This window comes from Protopterus annectens, chromosome 5.part1 (assembly GCF_019279795.1).
Source record: "Protopterus annectens isolate FY-2018-M chromosome 5.part1, PAN1.0, whole genome shotgun sequence".
In the NCBI taxonomy this organism is placed as follows: Eukaryota; Metazoa; Chordata; order Ceratodontiformes; family Protopteridae; genus Protopterus; species Protopterus annectens.
In genome coordinates this window covers 560,365,380-560,377,774 of record NC_056736.1, presented here as the reverse complement: position 1 = coordinate 560,377,774, position 12,395 = coordinate 560,365,380, and the positions used below count along the sequence as shown (strand labels likewise).

Genomic DNA, 12,395 nt, shown 5'->3' with positions numbered 1-12,395 from the left:
CTCTGCATTCCGGGTGGGGAAAGATCTCTCTCTCTCTCTGTCTGCTAAGGCAGCCTCCCCTGCTTGTTGTGCTCCATCCCAGTCCTGGAGTTTGAGCAGACCCTCTCATCCTGCTCCTGGTCAGCCCGTTTGACCTAGTCTCCAGGGGGAGTTAACACCTATCGGGGTCCCCACCTCTTCCAAGTCTTTCCCTGAGCTTCCCATTCAGGAAGTTCCTCAGAAGAGGACATGTAAGAGGAGACATCTTGACTCTCCTATGAAGTCTCTCATGGAGGACACGGATATCGATGAAATGGACGGGTCCTCAAGGTCACCTCCCGATGATGTCTCCTTTGGGGACATCCTGGAGATTCTTAAGTCCAAGGACGGTTGTTCTGCCCAGCCTTTGTCCTCTAAAGAAGCCGTGTTTCTGGAGGCCTACGGTATGGGCCCATCTACTTCTTGGGTGTCCCCCCCTGCTGACCCCTTGATCAACCTTATTACCAGGAGGGCTTGGGAGGAACCCGATACAGTGTAGCCAGTACTTAAGAGAGCGACAAGTTTTTGAGCCCCCCCCCCACCCCCCCTCCCCCCGTCGGGCAAGGCTTTTTTGAGCCAAGCTGTTGTCTAAGTTTTTGCCGGCTTGGATCCGATGACGGATCCTAGACCCATGCGTGATGAATGGTGACTGCAGATAGCACAGATACCAAGCTATGGTAAGTACATAAGTATTATTTCTGAATTAAGAAAACACCACAGAAACTGTACTTCCCCAGACACATCATATGATGAGAGAAAAAGAGGAGCCCACCATAGAAAAAGTAAGAACAGCACTAAGAAAAATGAAGTCAGGGAAAACAGCAGGCTCAAATGAGGTCACAGTAGATATGATAAAGATGCTGGGTGAGATCGGAGAGAAATGGCTTCTGAGGGTACTCATAGCAGTGTCGCAAGAATGGCATGCCTCAGTAGACTGGAGAATAAACATACTCATGCCAGTATACAAGAACAAAGGGAACAGCCACAACTGTAGGCAGTACAGAGGTATCAAACTCCTGTCATATTGCATGAAAATTTTGGAGAGGGTAATTGATAAACGGATACGCAGAGTAGTAGAAAGTAAGACGGAACATGAGCAGTTCAAATTCAGATCAGGATGCAGCACAACTGACCCAATGTTTCAGTGAGACACATAGTTGAGAAGAAGCTGGAAATGAGGAAAGAGTTCATTTGGGTATAACTAGACTTGGAAAAAGCATATAACAAAGTCCCAAGAAAGCTGATTTGGGCAGTCCTCTGGTGGTTTGATATCCAAGAAACATTGGTAGAATTAGTGCAGGCTATGTTCAAGGACCCAATAACTCAAGTACAAACAGTGTTCAATCTCACAGAGCGGTTCAGCTCTGAGCCCACTGCTGTTCATATTGGTGATGAATTACATTAGCAAACAAGCCGGAGGGGACAGATCAACAAAGTTGCTGTGTGCAGACAATGTGGCATTACAGGCAGACCCAGAGCAAGAACTTCAGCAAAGGTTAGGGGAATGGAATGCAAAACTGAAGGCGCATGGAATGAAGCTATGTACAGATAATTTTTTATTTATTTATTGACATTTGTTAACCGGGTTAGTCCAACTGGAGACCCGAGGAGAAAAGCTCCAGTTACAAGTAACAATATCACAGAAGTATCCCCCCCAAAATAGTGGTAATGACAACAAATTGAGGAAATCAGAAGCAGCTGAGAATTGAGATAGAAGGATAGATATTGGAACAGATCAACAGCTTCACGTATCTGGGAGGGGTGGTTGAGGAAACAGGAGGCCTGAATGAAGAGGTCAGAGCTAGAAACAGAGGGGTTGCAGCCATCTGGCATAGAGTGTCAGGTATAGTGTATGACAGAAGAATGCCAAAGAAGCTGAAAAGGTGTGCAAAACAGTGGTGCAACCAGCACTACTGTATGGTACAGATACCTGGGCAGTAAAGGCAGAGCAGGTGAGGAAGCTAGACATGATAGAAATGAAGTGCTTGAGGCACGTAGTAGGATGCACACTGTGGGGCAGATGAAGAAAAGAGGACAGAAGAGCAAAAGCCAGAGTAACTCCAGTTGCAGAAAAGGTAAAAGAGAACAGATTACGGTGGTCTGGGCACATGTGCAGAAAAGCAGAAGACAATCTCCTGAAGAAGATTTGTGACAGACAGGAAGAAGGCAAGAAGAAGCAAGGGCATTCAGCAAAGAGGTGAATGGATTGTATGAGAGAATATCTGCGACAGTCAGGCATGAGTTTCAAAGACGGCAGGGGAGTGACATTGAATCAAGAGAGATGGTAACAGTTAACACTACACCCCGACCCCATGTAGTAAATGGGAAAAAGGGCATTCATAGGTGTTTACTAGGCTAATGACCACAAGGGCCTTTTTAAGCCTAGCCATGTATCCCAAATCTCTGACAAGTTCTGATACCCTTGATAAGTGTAAGCATGGGCCTGTGAGGTGAACCATTTACAGGTTACCTGTGTCCATTTTAGACATAGGTGCCAAACCAGGGATGAATTTCCGGTTTCCCATCCAGTTGTCCAAGTTGCATTTGAATTGGGTTAGGGAGGAACTCTGCTTCACATGCATGGGGAGCCTGTTCCATAGATGGGGATAGTCTCTGGGATATATAGCTATATCTCCAGCAGGTACTATTTATATCACAGGCAAGGTTTAAGTCTTTAGAACATGTAATTCTGGTGCTCTTTGTTTTATGGATATGCAGGAGGTCCATCCGAGTAGGGTCTGACAATGCCCTGTATGCCAGGCATAGATCGGCCCTCAAAAGCCTGTAGGAGACAGAATACAGGGATAGGGCCTTGAGGTGGGTTGCATAGGACATATTACTTATGCCCTGTATTCTTTTTGTGAGGAACCTCTGTGGACATTCCAATTGTTAGGTATGCCTGGTTAGGTACATACCAAAGGGAGCATTGTACTCAATGATAGGTCTGATGAATGCCAAATACAGTGGAACAATGACTTCCTTGGACTCGGATGTCATACCTTTCTTTATAAGTTGAGTAACATAGAATGATTTCCTCACCACTGTAGACACATGATGATCAAAGGCTAGATTACTATCTTTGTGTGTCTCTAAGTCCCTGACTACTGGATCATCTCTGAGGGGTGTGTTGTCAATATGATAGTTACCGGGGATGGATGACTTTCCAAAGGATGCTATTATGCATTTCTTGGCATTTAGTTTTAGCTATGACTCTGACACCAGTTGTATGTCTGTGTCAACCCCTCCTGTAGAACATTTGTGTCAGTCTGAGATTTAGAGAGAGCTCCTAATTTGCAATCATCTGCAGATTTAGTCAGCCAGAGACCAGTGACATTGGCCTTGACTTCTGAGAAGTAAATGCCAAAAAGGAGCGGTCCAAGACTGATGCCTGAGGGACTTCACTTGTGACTGGCCTCTTGGTAGAGGTGGACTCCCCAATTCTAACTTCCTGGGCCCTGTCTGTTTGCCAGTTGACTATCCACCGGGTGACATATGGGTTTGTACCTAACCTCTTGAGTTTGTTAACAATGCCCAAGTGTGGTATTGTGTCAAATGCTGTGGCCAAGTCAGGGTAGGCAGTGTGAATGATTTTGCCCTCATCCACTGCTTTGGTGAACTTCTCAAAGAAGTCAGATGATGAGTAGTAGTGTTAAGGAATGTTTTTTTTCTAAGGTAATTTTAGGGACAGGTATAGAAATATAATGCATTGGTAAGGATGAACAGGGAGGATTTACCCCCTCCTACAATACCTTGCTAATGAATACTAATCCTATCTTTATTATGTGAATATAGCTCATGCGGATGGCTATGTTCACATCTTTCAGAAAATCTTAACAACTTTTGGTGTCCTTTATTAATGGTAAAAAACATTCTCTATATTGTAGTTGAGCCTCCATAGATTTTGGCCTTTTGCACCATTTCTGCCACAGGAAGTCAGACAGACTTCATGTACTGCAGTCCCTTGGTACTCTGCTGTGAGTTAGGAAAGTTCCATCTGCTTTGTATTATTTGTTATAAGCCAATAGCAGATATCTGTGGTGCACCTTTGTCTAACAGTCTTGCTTGAATTCCACTTCAGGGACAGAGCTGGGTTTGTTTGTGGAGTCCTTCAGGGGTAGATGAACTAAGACTGTTGTTGCTTCAACCTGATCAATTAGAAGTGTGTAACTTGAGGACTGTAATGTAATTACAATAATATACTTTGAAAGCTTCTTGAAACAAGGTAGAAGAGTTCCCTAGTATTCACGATTATAGTAGGTTTTCTGGATAGTTTTCAGCCATAGCTTTCTTTCTCCTTGGTCTGTTTTCTGAGTGCTGGGATGTGACTAGGGAAATTTCCATTGTTGGTCACTTCTCAAGTTCGTGTTTGTTTTTTGTATTTTCTCAGAAAAAAATGAAAACATGGAGAAATGCTTCTTTCAGTGGGCTGTGTCTACATCGTTTACAGCATATGGCTGGTTTCTTGAAAACTGTAGGGAAAACGTTTTCTTTGTTGGTCCTAGTTGCAGTTAGCTGCTGCAGAACTTTCAGAGAGTTTGTGTTATTATTGTGAGTAGCTGGGCAACTTAACCTGTTTTAGCATTTAAATATTTGTCTCTTTTAGATTGACTTCATTAAGAAGAAGAAAGACAAAAAGCAAGTTGAAGATTTTGAATACAATAAGCAAGGAGAAGATTTACCCAGCAAGGATGTTGAGATTCCTAGGAGAGCTACAAGCCATCAAGAAAATATGAATGTCAAATGTAAGTGTATCTCTATCATAGTAATCTTGTGTACATAGCTAAAACACTTCTTACAGTACTAACCTTTTCCCCTTCCTATTCTTTATCCTGATTTTTCTTCTGTTTCATTACTTCTAATGTTCCTCTTTAACTATCATGTTTATCATATAGAAAACAAAGTATGCATAGTTTGCACTATAAAATATCACTACTAATTAATTACCATGAAGGACACTCATTTTGCTATGTTATTTGAATTTGCTAAGTACTGGTAATAGTTTAGGCTTTTCCACTTACTTGCATTTTGTTGACCAGGTTAGTGCTACTATGCTTAATGCCACAAAGCATAGCCTATTTTAAAGAAGGACTTAAGGTAATTTTCATACTGACAAAAGGTAATTTGGTCAGAGCACCAGATAAATTCCTCTACTCTTTTCTGGTCCTATTGGAAACAGAAAGGAGGGGGATTGACTGAGACTGAAAGTGTTTCTGATTACTTATTTTGCTAGTCTGCACCAGATGCAACTGACAAGAAGAGGAAGACAAGTATATTTATGGCTATAGATAATGAGCACTTCAAACATACGGAGTAAAACTAAGGTAGGTACAGAGGTGAATACCATTATGACGGCCGTGCCCTGGCCTAGCACTCAAGGAGCCTCAATCCTTACCACTAACACCAGGGAGGGCATCTCATATCTGAGGAAAGGATAACCAATACACACAGCAAAGTACAATTTCCCTTAAATGCACATAGAGATCACAGTCAGTCTGGGGCTAGTTGCTCCCTTGCTCCCCAGGTCCCCAGTAAGACTCCCCACTGGCACAGCTATAGGGTCCAGATCTCAGCCTAGCTGGCAAGCTAACCTCCAGCACCCTCTCTGTCCCAACAGTGCTTCGTGTCTGTGCCCAGGTAGCTGACATACCACACACATTTTGAGATAAGTATTTATACAACTTCACAGACACTCCTGGGAAAGGCTGACACAAATTCTCCAGCTGTGCCCCTTTACCCAGAGTATACGGTAGTAATTACTGCCACCACCAGCTAATACTTATCAGCTACCCAAAGACCCTTAAAAGGGTGTCCAATTATTACTGTGCAATATTATTATTCAATTGGTAAGTGTGACTAATCAGTCTAAGGCTTATTAGAGTGGCCTTGTACAATAAACTCTATAAATATGCAATGTATTCTAGAGCTTAACTTAACTCTACAGAAACCAGCCACAGGTAAAAGGTTTTTAAAATATTTAATAATAAATAATTAAAAACACAAGACAATACTACTACACCACAGTGCTATCCAAGAGTTCAGAGATCACACAGAAACGTAAAACAATACAGTAGGAAAGTTCTGCTATAACAGAAAAACATTGAAGTCTAATCTTTATAGTCCTAGCTATTTCTACAAGACAACATACTTCTAAAGTATCTTATTTTCATAGAGTAAGGCAGTGCTGAGGTTGGATATCAAGACAGAATGCTTACAGTCTCTCTGTCTCTCAGCAATAGTTTAAAATCACTATAATTTCTGCTGGGCCCTCCCAGATTACATCATTTTGACACTTAGGTTTTCCCAGTATACACATTACATAATTTTGACATTTAGTCTGGAGTTCCCAGGCCAACAGTCTACATTATTTAACAATCTAACACCTGCTCAGGAAACTACAACAATAAAAGACATTTCACATGTACACTCTAGTAATTATTCCTTAAGTTAAAACAATAGAAATAATGTGTTCAGCTAGCCTCTTCAGCACCACTATCTAGATCAAAGGGTATACAAGACACAATTTTACCTTCAAAAGAACAGATGTGAAATGCTTGGCTTAGTTTTCCTTACAGCAGATGGCAATGTTGCTACAATATTGAAGTTCACATTTTACAGTGTTTTCTTTCATTTAAGAAACAAGGCTGTAATTTACATTTATATTTACAAATGATAGATTTATGTATCAAATTCTATTTGGCTGGGCTGGCAGCTTTCACCCATCTTCCCCAATCTTCACCCCCACCCCCCACCCCCCGGAGAACTCAAGTTAGTTTTTCAAGTGACCCTTGATAAATGCCGCTTGAAAGGAGGGGTTGGCATAATGGTTACGGTGTTTACTTTACAGACACAAGGTGCAGGGTTTGATTCTCACATGAAATAATTGGTTAGGCTTAAAATGGCCCACAGGGGCAAGTTAGCCTAGTACTAACCTATGAACCTATGAGAGGGTTAGGTCTATCTAAGGGTACCTCACCCCATTCCCTGTCTTGAGAGCCCATCTGCATTGACATTGCTAATCCCACTGTGGTGCTGCACTGACATATCATATGCTTGTAACCCCAGGCTCCATCTTAGCAACTTGGCATTTTGCTGGCTGCCTCTGTTTAACCATATTAGGGGGTTGTGATCTGTCATTACAGTGAATTTTCTTCCATACAGATAAGGCTGAAGTTTTTGCAGTGCCCACACTATGGCTAGACATTCCTTTTCTACAGCTGCATAGCATTCCTCCCTGGGTTGGAGCCTACGACTGAGATAAACCACTGGGTGCTTTTCCCCCTCTGAAGAAAACTGACTAAGTACAGCCCCCACCCCATGATTTGAAGCATCCACTTGCACAACAAATGATTTGCTGTAATGTAGACTGGCTAACGCAGGGGGTCCTCCCAAAGCTTCTTTAAGCTTCTGAAATGCCTGCTCACATGCTGGGGTCCACACTACCTTATCTGTCCTGTTTTTCCTTGTCAGGTCTGTGAGGGGATCAGCTATGGTACTATAACTGGGAACGAACTTTCTGTAGTATCCTGATGTCCATAAGAATGCCCTCACCTGCTTTTTAGTAACAGGTGCAGGCCATGCCTGAATAGCTTCCACTTGGGCAGGTTCTGGCCTTATCTTACCACTCCCCACTCTATGTCCTAGGTAGGAGGCCTTTGCCATACCCACCTGACATTTGCTCGACTTAATGGTCAACCCTGCTTTCTGTAGTCTGCCCAGCACCTCCCTGACATGCAGAAGGTGCTCTGGCCAGGAATGGCTGTAGATGGCAATATCATCTAGGTAAGCAAGGGCAAACCCTCTTGCTCCTGCTAGGGTATTATCCACCAGCTTCTGGAAAGTCACTGGGCATTCTTCATCCCAAAGGGCATCTTTGTGAACTCATACAAGCCAAAAGGAGTCACAAAGGTTGACTTCTCTCTAGCACTGGAAGACACGGGCACCTGCCAGTAACCCTTGGTAAGATCAATGGTTGTAAGATACTTAGCCTCACCCAGCTGCTCTAGGGCCTCACCTGTCCTAGGCATGGGGTAAGCATCCAACTCTATGTGACTATTTAATTTCCTGTAGTCCACACAGAACCTGGTGCTGACATCCTTCTTTGGCACCAGCACCACTGGGGAGGCCCAGGGACTGTTGGACTCTTGAATCCCCTAGTTTTAACATCTTCTGTACCTCTTCCCTCAGAGTCTGTGTGACATTCTCAGGCACCCTGTAACGGGCCTGCCTAATAGGCCTTTGGTGTCCTGTATCCACCTGGTGCTGTACCAGGTGGATGTACCCTGGTTTCCCAGTGAACATGTCCCCAAATGCATGCAACACTGCTCAGACCATTACCTGCTTCCCAACAGCATATTCTCTAGCTCAAGCATTCCTGTCATACCACACCTTTTTCTGTTTTTGGGCTTCTGCCAGGTTCTCCTGGGCCAAGCCCGTGAATTCCCTGAGCCTTGTCCTGAGGTTTAGGACGTATGCCACAACAGACTCCTTGTGAGACTCACACTCACCTTCCCACTCCTCTCGAATTAAATCTAGAGGTCCCCTCACCCTATGCCCGTACAGCAACTCAAGGGGTGAAAAACCTGTGGAATCCTGGAAAACCTTTCTGTAAGCAAACAGCAGATGGGGCAAATATATGTCCCACTCCTTCTTAAACTGATCTGCAAATGCCCGTAGCATGGACTTGATTGTAGAGTTTAACCTCTCAACAAGACCATTAGTCTGGGGATGGTAGGGGGTGGTCTTCATGTTCTTCACCCCACAGGACTTCCACAGGCAAGCCAGCAGGTCTGACATGAAATTGGCACCTCGGTCAGTCAGTATTTCTTTTGGGAAACCTATCCTGCTGAAAATCTCTAACAAAGCATTTGCCACCTGCTCTGCCTCAATGCAGGACAAAGCCACTGCCTCATGGTATCGTGTAGCATAATCCACTACCACTAGGATATACATTTTCCTTGTGGAACATGGGGTACTCAGATGACCCACAATATCCATAGCTACCCTCTGAAATGGCTCCTCAATCACAGGCAAAGGCATCAAAGGACCTCTCACCTTGTATTCTGCCTTGCCTGCCTTTTGGCACTGTTCATGGGTCCTACAGTACCCTGTTACATCTCTGGAAATTCCAGGCCAATAGAACTTTTGCATAATATGCCTCTTTGTACATTTTATGCCCATATGACCTGCGAAAGGAATATCAAGGTCTGTGGCTAGAAGCACCAGATGGTAGGCTCTATGCACTACCAACTGCTGTACTCTCTCACCTGCTAGCCCTCCCTCAGGGGTCCACTCTCTATATAGTAACCCTTTGTCCCAGTATACAGATTCCCCCTTCCCTTGAGAATCAGGTGCCTCCCTATCAATGTGCCTCAGGCCTTGCAGTGTAGATTCTGAGAGCTGAGCCTGTCTCAACTCTCTCCTTGTAACCCTTCCCAGCTCCCCTTCCACAGGAAGTCTGACATCCTCTGACAGTGGTGCCTCACTGTCAGCCTGGGTACTACTACTTACCTCTACCTTTGCAGTCACTCTGTCCAAGGGAACATCAGTACCCACAAGCAGCTGTGGCTCACCTTCAGGCTCCCTGCTACAGCATAGCTAACTCCCTGAAGTAACCACCTCAGCAGTCCTGGTTGTAAGTATGCAGTCTGTCTGGGTCTCTCCCAGGCTACCAGACCCACATGCTTGTCTCCTAGCCTCACTGCATGTAACTGCATAAGTACATGGTACTGCCTCATCCAAATCCTTCCCTCTCAGGACATCTGCAGGATGGTAGTTTAGTACCCCTGTTGTCTCAAGACAACCTACGATTGGCATTTTGTCTTTCCCACTTACTGACCCTCTCACCTTTGGTTCCCCACCTTGCCTCTGTGGACACCTGTATGCAACATGGCCCCACTGGTTGCATTCAAAACGTTTAACCCGAGCTCCTGGACGTGTACCTGGACTTGTGGCTTCCCCTGCTACTGGCAGATTCTGTTGGGGCAGTCTATGCTGCCCACCATGGTTTCCTTTAGACCCATGAGCAGTACTGGGGGTCCCCTTCCTGTGCAGGGCTGCCCTGCTTGCCAGGTATAGGTCTCCCTTCTTCCCCAACTCATCTGAAGTAGCACATTGTCTATCAGCTAACTAGATCCTCATGTCCTCAGGCAAAGTGCTAAGGGCTTGTTTCCTCACCAAAAGGTCTTCCAGCCCTTCAAAAGTGGTGACTGACATCCACTCACCCAGCTATGAAAATAAGTGCTTAGTTCAGCAACATATTCACATACGTTTTCATTTGCCTTGCTTCTATGCTCACGAAACCTTTTCCTATACATTTCAGGTGTTAGCTTAAAACATTCTAAAATACATTTTTTTACAGCAGTATAATCAAAACAGACAGAGTCAGGCATTTGTGATATACAAGTTACAGCTTTCCCGTGGAGTAAGGGGGTCGGGAACCATACCCATAGCCTTTGGTCAACACTATACTGTTTGCATACCCTCTCAAACATATGAATGAAACTATCAAAATGATCCCCCTCTTTAAATTGTGGAAGAAATTTACTGACCTGTTGTGCTTCTGGGGTCCAGTTACTCCCTTCCCCATTACCTCCATGACTCTGGGGAAGAGTCAGCATTTCCCTCGCCTGCTTCCTCTGACACTCTTTTTCTTCGGCTTGTATCTCCAAACACTTGGCCTCCAACTCAAATCTTTTTAGCTCCAGCTGGATTTTTAAGTCCACTACAGAAAGCTTGAGCTGTCCATTCTCTGAGGATATTGTATCTCCACTGCCAGTCTGATTGTCCTTCTCAGAAAGGTTGAGTTGTCCATTCTCCGAGGATATTGTATCTCCACTGCCAGTCTGATTGTCCTCCTGGATGCTGTTTTCTGATGCAGCTGTAACCAAGGCTGCAATCAGGTCTGCCTTAGTCAGGTTTCCATGTACCAGTCCCCTAGCCTGGCACATTTCCACCAGCTGGCTACTTGTTAGCTTTCCATACTCCTCTGCTGACATGCTGCCTGCTCACCCTGACTAACTAAGCTAACAAAAGAAATAAAACAATTGTGATCTGAACTCTGAGTATTCACTGCATGACTGTTTTAGAGTACAAAACACCTTCAGAGATCACTGTACATAAGCTACAGGATTCACTCTACCCACACCACTACAAGCCAATTAGTATGTGAAGTGGATCCCACCACTGCAAACCACAAGTGAGGATATCTTATCCCAACCACTGCCACCACAATGTGACGGCCATGCCCTGGCCAGCAATCAAGGAGCCTCAATCCTTACCACTAACACCAGGGAGGGCGTGTCATATAAGAGGCAAGGATAACCAATACACACAGCAAAGTACAATTTCCCTTACGTGCACACAGAGATCGCAGCCAGTCTGGGGCTGGTTGCTCCCTTGCTTCCCAGGTCCCAATAAGACTCCCCTCTAGCACAGCTATAGGGTCCAGATCTCAGCCTAGCTGGCAAGCTAACCTCCAGTACCCTCTCTGTCCCACCAGTGCTTCGTGTCCCTGCCCAGGTAGCTGACACACCACACACACTTTGAGATAAGTATTTATACAACTTCACAGACACTCCTGTGAAAGGCTGACACAGATTCTCCAGCTGTGCCCCTTTACCCAGACTATATGTAGTAATTACTGCTACCACCAGCTAATACTTACCAGCTACCCAAAGGCCCTTAAAAGGGTGTCCAATTATTATTGTGCATTATTATTATCCAATTGGTAAGTGTGACTAATCAGTCTAAGGCTTATTAGAGTGGCATTGTACAATAAACTCTATAAATAAGCAATGTACTCTAGCACCTAACTTAACTCTACACAAACCAGCCACACGTAAAAGGTTTTTAAAATATTTAATAATAAATAATTAAAAACACAAGACAATACTACTACACCACAGTGCTATCCATGAGTTCAGAGATCACACAGAAACTTAAAACAATACAGTAGGAAAGTTCTGATATAACAGAAAAACACTTAAGTCTAATCTTTATAGTCCTAGCTATTTCTACAAGAAAACATACTTCTAAAGTAACTTACTTTCATAGAGCAAGGCAGTGCTGAGGTTGGATATCAAGACAGAATGCTTACAGTCCCTCTCAGCAATAGTTTAAAATCACTAACATTTCTGCTGGGCCTTCCCAGATTACATCATTTTGACACTTAGGTTTTCCCAGTATACACATTGCATCATTTTGACACTTAGTTTGGAGTTCCCAAGCCAACAGGCTACATTATTTAACAATCTAACACCTGCTCAGGAAACTACAATAAAAGACATTTCACATGTACACTCTAGTAATTATTCCTTAAGTTAAAACAATAGAAATAATGTGTTCAGCTAGCCTCTTCAGCACCACTATCTAGATCAAAG

General features: G+C 44.0%; 1 protein-coding gene across 1 annotated transcript in view; it reads left to right on the top strand.

Moving 5' to 3' along the window:
- LOC122803530 (ADP-ribosylation factor-like protein 13B) overlaps positions 1-12,395 on the top strand; it is an 817,640-nt gene that overhangs the window by 775,007 nt on the left and 30,238 nt on the right. Inside the window, exon 8 of the mRNA XM_044073180.1 lies at positions 4,622-4,760. Coding sequence (XP_043929115.1) covers positions 4,622-4,760 — 139 coding nt within the window. The remainder of the gene's footprint in view (positions 1-4,621; positions 4,761-12,395) is intronic.